The 12,234-nt window shown below is 45.1% G+C and overlaps 1 protein-coding gene across 3 annotated transcripts in view; it reads right to left on the bottom strand.

Moving 5' to 3' along the window:
• The window catches only part of LOC140487179 (ephrin type-B receptor 2), a 718,490-nt gene that overhangs the window by 28,263 nt on the left and 677,993 nt on the right, over positions 1-12,234 (bottom strand). For all 3 annotated transcript variants that reach the window (XM_072586828.1, XM_072586830.1, XM_072586829.1), the window contains 2 exons: positions 8,210-8,403; positions 7,634-7,789 (listed from right to left, as the gene is read on the bottom strand). In XM_072586828.1, the coding sequence (XP_072442929.1) occupies positions 7,634-7,789; positions 8,210-8,403 (350 nt within the window). The remainder of the gene's footprint in view (positions 1-7,633; positions 7,790-8,209; positions 8,404-12,234) is intronic.

Genomic DNA, 12,234 nt, shown 5'->3' with positions numbered 1-12,234 from the left:
TTGAGGAACTTATCAGAAAGGTCGATGATGGCAAAACAGTAGGATGCTGTTTACTTGAATTTTAAGTAAAGCCTTTGACAAGGTTCCGCATGGTAGACTAATTAGCAAAGTTAGGTCACATGGGAGTCAACGTCAGCTTCAGTGTCGGAAAGTGTGGCACTGGAAAAGCACAGTCGCTCAGGCAGCATCCAAGGAGAATTGACATTTCAGGCAAAAGTGTGGTTGCCAACTGGATACATAATTGGCTTAATGGCAGGGGACAGAGAGGAGGAGAATTGCTTTTCGGACTGGAAGACTGTGACCAGCGGTATTCGACAGGGATTAGTTCTGGGTCCTCCTTTGTTTGTCATTTATATAAAATATTTGGATGTGAATATAGAAGGCATGGCTAGTAAGTTTGAGGATGGCACCAAAATTGGTGGCACAGTAGGTAGTGAAGATGGTTACCTAAGACTACAAAGGGATCTTCATCAAATGGGTCACTAAGCTGAAAAATGGCAGATCTAGTTCAATCTGGATAAATGTGAGGTACTGCATTTTGGTATAACAATGAAAGATAGGGATTATACAATTAATGGTAGGGCATTGGGTAATGTTATAGAACAGAGGGACCAAGAGGTGCAGATACATAATTTTTTAAAGTTTACACCACATATATAGACAGAGTGGTTAAAAAGGATTTTGGCATGCTTGCCTTCATTGTGCAGTCCTTTGAGTATTGGAGTTGGGATGTTATGTTGAGGTTGTACAGGACATTGGTGAGGTCTCTTCTGGAATATTGTATCCAGATATGGTCACCTAGGAAGGATATTATCAAGCTGGAGAGGATTCAGAAGCTATTTACCAGAATGTTGCCAGCTTTGGAAGGTTTGACTAAAAAGTCTGGATAGTCTGGGATATTTTTCACTGGAGTGTAGGAGGTTGAGAGACGACCTGAATGAAGTTTTGAAAATAATGAGAGGTACAGACAGAGTTAATGGTAGTTGTTTTTTTTCCAAAGTTGGGGAATTTCAAGACTTGGGGCACTTTTTTTAAGGTGACAGGAGAGAGATTTAAAAAAGACATATGAAGGAATTTTTTTACAGAGAGAGTGGGTCACATCTGGAATGAACTTCCTAAGGAAGTGATGAATACAGGTGTATTTACAATGTTGAAAGGTTTGGAGGCATATAGGCCATTTGGGACCAGATTAGCTTGTTCAGCACGGACTAGCTGGACCAAAGGGCCTGTTTCCATGCTGCCTGACTCTATGGCTGTATCAGCTGGTAAGATGGCAGCAGATAGGATGCTCTACCTGGAGCACCTTTGCTTCTCCTGTTCTTTTTCTTTCTATCTATCTTTTTAGCAATCCTGTAGCAGCATTCAGGGAAGCAGTCCCTGAGCAGAGCATGGGGAAAGGAGTCCCAGAGTAGCGCGTGGGGAAGCAAGTCTCAGAGCAGCATGAGGGGGAACGTGTCATAGGGCAGTGCGAGGGAAACGTGTCACAGAGCAGCAAGGGGAAACAAGTACCAGAGCAACGTGAGAGTATCAAGCCCTGGAGTAGTGCAGAAGAAATGGGTCCTGCAGATCTGCAAGACAAAAAGTGAGTTCTGGAGCAGTGCTACTTACTTTAGTGTAGGTGGTGCGGAGTGGACTGGAGACTTGGAATGGAGCAGAAATGTTGTTGGACTGGGGCCTGGTGGGGACGGTCAGACCATGTGCCCGCTGAGCTGCTGCAATATAATACCGATCTGAAATTCTTTACTAGGCTATAATGACAATCCTTTGACTATGTTATAACTATCTTACTTTGAACTTATTTTTAGATACTGTAAGTAATACTACTACTTTTCCTTTTATTCCTGTTTTGTATCTAAGATTTGTACATAAGTATCTGTCTCTAAGATGGCGCCATTAGGGACAGCTATTGTAAAATTTTTCACTGTAATCCTGTACTGCAGGACACTTGACCATAAAGGATACCCTATTCTAATTGCTTTCTGGTCAATGTACAATGGGCCCTGTGCTCCCTTGATAGTCCATAGACCTTCCTGCAAAACCTCTGGGTATTTAGTTCGGACTTCAATCAGTCAGCCATTTTCTAATCTAAAAATGTTGAGACAATCTAGGTGCGTCTTTCTCAACCAATTTTACCACATTGACTTTGGGCCTGAACTTTTTACTATGATCATAATCTATAAGGGTTGCCAGGTATAAGTTCCCAGTTTAGTGCAAACTTAAGGATTGCAGTCCAGAGTGAAATTCACTAAAGTCTGGTTTTGTGATCACTGAATCAACCTCTAACATAGCCAGGTGACCACTTAACCAGCCGTTTATTTTGAATGGCTGATTTGGATGCTGCTGAGCAATTTAACTGTTCTAAACCAGATGTAGGTGGACTTTTCAGGGTTTGCACTCTCCTTGACACCAGCCTATGAGCTCTCTTACTCAAGTTAGGTCTGATGGCACTATTTTGTAGTCCTGAGTACGCATTGAACCTAGGAGAGCTGCATGCTCCTCTTGCAGGATACGGGAGGATCAACACTAGAGTCCCTGCTGAGCTCACCTACGAGTAGTGCACCCAACTCCAGCTCCTCACAGACCATGTTAGAGAACTGAAGTTGGAGCTAGATGAACTTTGGATTAGTCATGAGGCTGAGGGGATTATAGAGAGGAGTTATAGGGAGGTAGTCACACCTAAGTTACTGGATAAAGGTAGATGGGTGACTGTCAGGAGAGGGAAAGGGAATAGGCAGACAGTGCAGGGAGTTAATGTGGTTGTTCCGCTCATTAATAGGTATGCCAGTTTGGATATTATTTGGGTGGGGAAGGGGAGGTGGTGACCTACTAGGGAAAAGCCATGATGGCCAAGTCTCTGGCACTGAGCCTGGCTTAGTGGATCAGAAGAGGGGGGGGGGGGGGGGGCAGAGAATAGGACAGCAATAATGATAAGAGATTCAATAATTAGACGAACAGACAGGAGATTCTGTGGTCACGAACAAGACTCCCAGATGGTATGTTGCCTCCCGGATGCCAGCGTCAGGGACGTCTCGGATCAAGTCGACAGGATTCTTAAGGGAGAGGGAGAGCAGCCAGAAGTCGTGGTACACATTGGTACCAGTGACATAGCCAGGAAAAGGGATGAGAATATAAAAAGTGAATATAGGGAGTTAGATTGGAAGCAAAAAGGCAGGATGAGCAGAGTAGTAATCTCAGGATTGCTACCGTTGCCACAAACTAATGAGGCTAGGAACAGCCAGCGAGTGCGGATGAACACATGGCTGCAGAACTGGTATAGGAGGGAGGGCTTCAGATATGTGGATTATTGGCATATCTTCTGGGGAAGGTGGGACCTGTACAAGGAGGATGGGTTGCACCTGAACTGGAGGGGTGTCAATATCCTGGGTGGGAGGTTTATTAGAACTCTTCAGGAGGGTTTAAACTAAATTGGCAGGGGCATGGGACTGGATCTGTGGATCAGAGGATTGACTAGCTGGTGATACGGCGCGCAGAGAGTCTGTGAGGAAGGATAGTCAGTTGATAAGGGCAAAGTTGCAGTCACTGTGATAGGTTGAAGTGTGTCTATTTTAATGCAAGAAGTGTCAGGAATAATGATGATAAACTGAGAGCATGGATCAGTAGTTGGAACTACTGTGGTCATTATGAAGACTTGGATATCACAAGCACAGGAATGGTTGTTGGATGTTCCGGCAGTCGGGAAGTGGCATTGCTAATCAGGGATAGTATCACAGCTGCAGAAAGGGAGGTCATCAAGGAAGGGTCGTCTACTGAGTCAGTATGGGTGGAAGTCAGAAACAAGAAAGCAGCAGTCGCTTTATTGGATATTTTCCAATAACAACAGGGACACAGAGGAGCAGATTGGCAGGCAGATTTTGGAAAGGATTTTGGTTGTTGTCTTGGGTGAATTCAACTTCCCTAATATTGAATGTAACCTCCTTAGTGCAAATAGTTTGGATGGAGCAGATTTTGTCAAGTGTATCCAGGAACAATTCCAGATACAATATGCAGATAATTCGACTAAAGGGATTTGGTGCTTGGCAACGAACCAAGTCAGGTGTCAGATCACTTGGTAGGAGAGCATTTTAGTGACAGTAATCACAACTCCCTCACCTTTAGTATAGTCGTTGAGATGAATAGGAGCATTTTCATGGAAAACACTCAATAAAGCCCAATAGGGGTGGCTCCACAAAAGTCATTCCCTCTGCAACTCCCTCGTTAGGTCCATGCCCCAACACGAACCGACCGTCCATTCCCGACACCTTCCCTTGCCACCGCAAGAAGTGGAAAACCCGTGTCCATACCACCCCCCTCACTTTCATCCAAGGTTCCAAAAGCATCCTTCCACATCTGGCAGACATTTTCCAGCACATCCAAACATCTCATCTTCTGTGTCCGTTGCTCTTGATGTGGTCTCCTCTATATAGGGGAGGCAGGACGTCAACTTGCAGAATGTTTCAGAAAACATTTGTGGACCACACGCATCAAATAACCCAATACCCTGTAGCTGACCACCTCAATTCACCCTCCCACTCCGACAAAGACATGCAAGTCCTGTGCCTCATCCACTGCCAAATCCTAGCCACCTGATGCCTGGAGGAAGAACGCCTCATCTTCCCCCTTAAGACTCTCTAACCACACGGCATCAATGTTGATTTCACCATTTTCCTCATCTCCTATATCTCCACCTCATCACAGACCCAATCCTCCAACCCGGCACCGCCCTCTTGAACTGTGCCACCTTTGCATCTTCCTTCCCAACTTCCATTCTGATCTATCACCACCACCCAGCTGCATCTACTTTTTGCCTTCCAACCTTCCTTCCACCCAACCCACGCTCCCTCCTATCAATCTCTCAGCTTTCCCAACTATCTACTCTGACCTATCACCACCACCCACTGCATCTACCTATTGCCTTCCAAGCTTCCTTTCTCACAGCTCCACAACCCCTCCTATTAATCTCTCAGCTCCCTTTCCGATGCTAAGGCAGTATATGGTGGGTTGGCTTTCATTAGCAGGGGGATTGAGTTTAAGAGCCATGAGGTTTTGCTGCAGTTCTATAAAACCTTGGTTAGACCACACTTGGAGTATTGTGTTCAGTTCTGGTTGCCTTATTATAGGAAAGATGTGGAAGCTTTAGAGAGGGTGCAGAGGAGATTTACCAGGATGCTGCCTGGACTGGAGGGCATGTTTATGAAGAAAGATTGAAGGAGGTGGGGCTTTTCTCACTGGAGCGAAGAAGGATGAGAAGGAGGTGTACAAAATGAGGTGAGGCATAGCACGAGTGCATAGCCAGAGACTTTTTCCAAGGGTGGAAATGGATATTAAATTAGATTCCCTACAGTGTGCAAACAGGCCCTTTGGCCCAACAAGTCCACATTGACCCTCCGAAGAGTAATCAACCCAGACCCATTCCCCTCTGACTAATGCACCGAACACTATGAGCAATTTAGCATGGCCAATTTACCTGACCAGCACGTCTTTGAACTGTGGGAGGAAACTGGAACACCTCCTACACATACACGGGGAGAGCATGCAAACTCCACACAGTCGCCTGAAGCGGGAATCAAACCCAGGTCCCTGGCACTGTGAGGCAACAGTGCTAACCACTGAGCCACCATGCCACCCTCTTGAACTGTCCCACCTGTGCACCTTCTTTCCCAACTATCCACTCTGATCTATCACCACCCACCACCCACAAGGATGTAATCTTAAGGTGATTAGAGGAAGGTTTAGGGGAGATATCAGAGGTAGGTTCTTTACACAGAGAGTGGTGGGTGCATGGAATGCACTGCCAGCAGTGGTAGTAGTGTCAGAGACATTAGGGACATTTAAGCGACTCTTGGATTGACACATGGATGATAGTAAAATGAAGGGTATGTAGATTAGTTTGATCTTAGAGTGGCGTAAAATGTCAGCACTACATTGAGGGCTGATGGACCTGTACTATGCTATACAGTTCTATGTTCTATACCAGCAGTAATTACAATAGCTCCCTGGCCTGGATCCTGAAGAAAAGTTTAACTTCAACTGAAGGTTGGGCTTTGTTTTGGTGTTTTGCCATGGTCTGACCTAAAGTCCCTCTGTTCAGTATATGTCCTGAGTAAGGCTGTGCAATTGCTTATACTCAAATGGTGTTCCCCAAGTTCAGTCAGAATGGCAAGGGGGTCCACTTCCTTCAGAATATCCTGCAACTCTTATGCTCCACTTATTGCATTTTTCAGTGATAAAAGCCAGTTATAGTGCCTGTTTGAAGTCCAGTTGGGGTTCAGCTAATAGGTGCTTTTGCATGGTTGCAAGGGTACATCATTAATCCTACTCTCATTGTCACTGAAATAACTCCACAGAGGCAAGAATCCCATCACCAACTCGCCCTTTATTTATACATGGATAGTCCTTGACACTGATCCAGATCCCTCAGAGCCAGCTCTCAGAGTGAACAGGATATTCTTATCTGTCAGCCAGGACTTCCTGATTGGACCAGATTAACACCGTGGGCGGCACGGTGGCACAGTGGTTAGCACTGCTGCCTCACAGCGCCAGAGATCCGGGTTCAATTCCCGCCTCAGGCGACTGACTGTGTGGAGTTTGCACGTTCTCCCCGTGTCTGCGTGGGTTTCCTCCGGGTGCTCCGGTTTCCTCCCACACTCCAAAGATGTGCAGGCAAGGTGAATTGGCCATGCTAAAATTGCCCGTAGTGTTAGGTAAGGGGTAGATGTAGATGTAGATGTAGGGGTATGGGTGGGTTACGCTTCGGCGGGGCGGTGTGGACTTGTTGGGCCGAAGGGCCTGTTTCCACACTGTAAGTAATCTAATCTAATCTAATCTAATCCCCAATCAGGGAACTCATATTTTATGAGATCCACCTGGCTGACTTTGTTACTATCATTACGAACATCTCAGTGATTGTAACAATAGCATATCCCCACATGCTGATCAATGTTCAAAGTTCAACCACAGTACCAGTTAGGCTCCTTACATTAAAATAGATACAATTTAGCTTTCTAGTCTTCTCATGTGCCTTATCCATGTGCTGGACTGTCCTTCTCTATCTGATTGAACCTTGCTCCCTGCATCTACACTGTGCCCAACCTCTTGCTAAATTAGTTCAAACCTCCCCGACAGTCCAGGCAAACCTCCCAGCAAGGATATTGGATCCATTCCAGTTCAGAGGCACCCTGTCCAGTTGTACAGGTCCCACCAAATCCACATATTGTCCTCATAATCTAAAAATCTACTGCCTTCCCTCCTAAAGCATTCCTTTAGCCATATGTTCATCTGACCTATCTTTCTATCTCTGTCTTCAATGGTGCGTGGCACAGGAAGTAATCTACTTTGAATGTGCTTATAAAAATCAATGAAATCTCCTCATGTTCTCATAATCTCCATTTTACTTCACATCCCCTCCTTAAACAGTCTGGTTCCTAACTACATCCAGGGGCCTGTCTTAAGATGTCCTGACCACTTCTCAGTCTTGAAATATGGTTTTGGTAAAAAAAAGTATTAAATGCTAACATTAAGCCATAGCACAAATGAAGAAATAATAAACTGTAGCTTTTGTGAACTAAACAGAACTCGGTACTTACATTGGGGAGTTCTAGGAATTGAATGGAATCATATTACCGAATAAACTTACTCTGATGTCATTTGAGACACATGGTCAAACGACGTGAAGCCTTCATTAGAAAAGTTATCTTTATATTGACCCATCTTAATGGCCTCCAACCACTCGGCAACTGTGTTGAAGCTGGAAAAATCAGGAACTGTTCTGTCCAGTAATGGAAGGGTTACCCTGGGGACAGAACACAATGAATGACCACAACTGCAATATGGAACAGAGTAATGGACAGAAATTCACAAAGCTCTGAGCTAATTAATCTGACAATTCAATACAACAGTTTCAACCAACAGGAACATTAAATGACACAGCCTATAACAGCAATGTAAATTATTGTACTAAATGTTCACATGGTGCAGGTTCATGAATCACACTAATGTGTATGCCTTCCCTAAAACTTCCACATTTACACCCTTTTCCAGAGTTTAACTGATCACTGACCACTTCAGTTATGACAGTCATTTGGTGAACATTGTGACATTCAGTTGCAGATGCAAAATGTCTGCATAGAATAATACAGGACCTATAAGGCCCAAAGGATGGACAGAAAGTTACATGAGAATTGTTATGGAAAAAGACTCAATAGATTCTCACCCTGAAGTCAGTGGAGTCACAGCTTTTAGACTATTTGGATTTCTGATCAATTTATCCAAGGTATTCACAGTCTGCCCAAATTTGGGCCGATTGTTGCGATCCTTCTGCCAGCAATCAAGCATTAATTGGTGGAGAGCTGTTGGGCAGTCCATGGGTGGAGGCAGACGATAATCTTGTTCAATAGCGTTGATCACCTGATAAGATAAATCATATTTTGCTGTTACAAGGGAGGTGATCCTGTAAACTGATGGCATTAATATTTAAGCATTTATATTGCTATGAAAACACTCTGAAGAAATTATTGTAATTCGCTAGACAGACACAATTATCTGATAGCAAAAAAATGTAACCATGACCAATTGAAATATATGGTATGAGCACCACTGTAACTTGAATTTAACAGGCAGCATAGACTGACAAATAAAACAGGAGAAAGTGAGGACTGCAGATGCTGGAGATCAGAGTCGAGAATGGGGTACTGGAAAAGCACAGCAGGTCAGGCAGCATCCGAGGAGCAGGAGAATCGATGTTTCGGGCAAGAGTCCTTCATTGGGGTGCAGGGGAAGTTTACCAGAATGTTGCCTGGTATGGTAGGAAGATCCTATGAGGAAAGGCTGAGGCACTTGGGGTTGTTTTCATTGGAGAAAAGAAGGTTTAGGGGTGACTTGATAGAGGTGTACAAGATGATTAGGGGGTTAGATAGGGTTGACAGTGAGAACCTTTTTCCACGTATGGAGTCAGCTATTACAAGGGGGCATAGCTTTAAATTAAGGGGGGTAGATATAGGACTGATGTTAGGGGTAGGTTCTTCACTCAGTGAGTCGTAAGTTCATGGAATGCCCTGCCAGTAGCAGTGGTGGACTCTCCCTCTTTATGGGTATTTAAGCGGGCATTGGATAGGTATATGGAGGATAGTGGGTTAGTGTAGGTTAGGTGGGCTTTGATCGGCGCAACATCGAGGGCCGAAGGGCCTGTACTGCGCTGTATTCTTCTATGTTCTATGTTCTATATTGGGAGTGGGGCTTGTGAGTTAAGGGGGTGGACAGATAAATGGGAGGGGGTGGGGTTGAGGGGAAGGTAGGTGAGCGTGTGATAGGTAGACGGAGGTGGGGTAATGATGATGGTCGGAGAGGAGGTTGGAGCGGATATATGGGAAGGAGGATGGACAGGTAGGATGGGTAATGAGGGCAGAGCAGAGTTGGAAGACTGGAACTGGGATAAGGTGGGGGAAGAGGTGATGGAGGAGCCCAGGACCTGCATGTCCTTGGCGGAGTGGGGGCAGGGGGAGTTGAAGTGTTCGGTCACAGGGTGCTGGGGTTGGTTGGTGCGGGTGTCCCAGAGATGTTCTCTAAAGCGCTCTGTAGGTCGGCGTCCTGTCTCCCCAATGTAGAGGAGTCTGCATCTGGAGCAACAATATGGTGAATGACATGCATGACAGTGCAGGTAAATCTTTGATGGATGTGGAAGGCTCCTTTGGGGCCTTGGATGGTGGTGAGGTGGGGGGCAGGTGTGGGCACAGATGTTGCAATTCCTGAGGTGGCAGGTGAAGATGCTGGGAGGGGAGGATGGGTTCCAACCTTTCAACTCGGTACTACCCTCATGACCTGTACTACGTGTTAATCTTCCTTTTCACCTCTCAGCTCCACCCTCGTCTTCGACCTATCGCCATTACCCCCACCTCCGTCTACCTATTGCACTCTCAGCTACCTTCCCTTCAGCCCCATTTATCTCTCTACCCCTTCGGCTCACAAGCCCCATTCCTGATGAAGGGCTCTTGCCCAAAATGTCAATTCTCCTGCTCTTCGGATGCTGCCTGACCTGCTGTGCTTTTCCAGTACCCTACTCTCGATTGTGACAAATAAAACAGTTCAATCTTAAGGTGGTACAGGGACAGAGAGTACCTGACAGTACATGAGCATAGATGACTAAGATGGCAAAACAGTTGATAGAGTGGACAGTATTCTGGACTTCATTAACAGGTGCATAACATACAAGAGCAACGAGATAATGTTGAGTCTATACAGGACACGAGTTAAACCTCAGCTCACAAGAGAATTTGTGAGTTTACTCGAAAAGAAAAAGGAGGCATATAAGGCTTACATGTAATGACACTGAGTAGCTACAGGATACTCTAAAGGGCAAGAGTTAACAGCGAGCAATTGTCCACTTGTGTATTATTGGCACAGACAGAAGGAGGAATGTGGTCCTGTAGGCAGATTTTAGGGACCGATAGGGAATTAGTAAACAGGATATGCAAGTTATAATGGAGAATTAAACAATCTTTGGATAAGTATATGAATGATGATGGGATAGTTTAGGGGAATGAGCAGAGAATAGTTCACAGGTTGGCACAACATCGAGGGCCGAAGGGCCTGTTCTGTGCTGTATTGTACTATGTTCTATAATCTCTGGATTAGTCAAGTATCACACTCAAGTGAGCACTTAAACAAGAAAATAAAGCAGATGAACTTGTGTTTAGAAAGTTGGTGCAGGAGAGAGTGCCTTAGATTCTTTGGACATTGAGTCCAGCTCTGGGGCAGACTTGTACAGACTGGGGTGCTTGCATTTAAGCAGAGCTGAGAGCAACTTCTTTGTGAGAGAATTTGTTAATTGCTATCAGGGAGAGTTCAAATTAACGTGATGCAAGTACCAGGTGGTAACACTAGAGAGATGGATACCACCATAGTAGGAATAATAATGTATTCTGGGATAGGCATAATGTAAAGGAGAAAGTAATAAAGTCTATGTTTAGGTGACTGTGAACATAGATGAATATATCAATTGTGGCACATTAGATTAGTGAGTTGTAAGTGCAAATAGCCACTTTGCAATATGATGCTGTGATGATAACAAAGACCTGGTTCAAAGAAGGACATCACTGAGTATTAAATGTTTATGGACTGGAACTGTTCAGGAAAGATAGGAAAGGAAGGAAACAAGCAGGGGTGGCATTTTGAAAAGAACATGGAAAAAGCTCAAAAATGAGAGAATGTCCCAGAGAGTCCAAGACGTATTGTCTTTTGTCTCATGGTCAGTATAATACTATCACTATTCCTGTACAGACTGAGGTTATCATGAAGATCCCCCCTCGCCCCTCATCGAAGGCATTGTGATCCTCAAGCTAAAACACCACGAGTCGTCTACATCTAATGTAGAGAAAAGGCTATGATCTGCTAAGACTATGGTGACTTTACATTACTTCTATCATTACTGCATCTGAGTATGTAACCTGAAATATTAATGTTTCCTACTCCATTTTACCTCAGATCACTCGAAGCATGATACTTCTGGTTCCACTACTACATTGAGTGGGACTCCCTTGGTGCCAGGGGCTTGCTTAGGGCAGGAGAGAAACGTTCAGGAGGTTTTGTTGAAGCAATCTGTAAATAGTCCCACAAGGGAAGGGTCCATCCCCCTGGTATTGGGGAAACAAACCCAGCCAGGTGATCACAGTTTCAGCAAGGAGGCATTTTGGGAAGAGTGACCATCATTCTGTAAATTTTACATTCCTTATGGAGTATACACTTCCTGCTCAACGCAGGAGCTAAGGGACAGAACTGATGTCCCTGGCTCCTTCACATGCAAGAAGTGTGTCCAGACTGCATGACAGCTGTGGAGGTGCGGATTGACTCACTTTGGAGCATCTGTGATGCTGAGGAGATCTTGGATAGCATATTTCGCGAATTGCTCACATCACAGATTAGATTAGATTACTTACAGTGTGGAAACATGCCCTTCAGCCCAACAAGTCCACACCGACCCGCCGAAGCGCACCCACCCAGACCCATTCCCCTACATTTACCCCTGCACCTAACACTACGGGCAATTTAGCATGCTAAATTCACCTAACCTGCACATTTTTGGGCTGTGGGAGGAAACCGGAGCACCCGGAGGAAACCCACGCAGACATGGGGAGAATGTGCAAACTCCACACAGTCAGTTGCCGGAGGCGGGAATTGAACCTGGGTCTCTGGCGCTGTGAGGCAGCAGTGCTAACCACTGTGCCGCCCACAATTAGGATTGCT

The sequence above is a fragment of the Chiloscyllium punctatum genome, chromosome 16 (assembly GCF_047496795.1).
Source record: "Chiloscyllium punctatum isolate Juve2018m chromosome 16, sChiPun1.3, whole genome shotgun sequence".
In the NCBI taxonomy this organism is placed as follows: Eukaryota; Metazoa; Chordata; class Chondrichthyes; order Orectolobiformes; family Hemiscylliidae; genus Chiloscyllium; species Chiloscyllium punctatum.
This window is presented reverse-complemented; position numbering and strand designations above follow the sequence as displayed.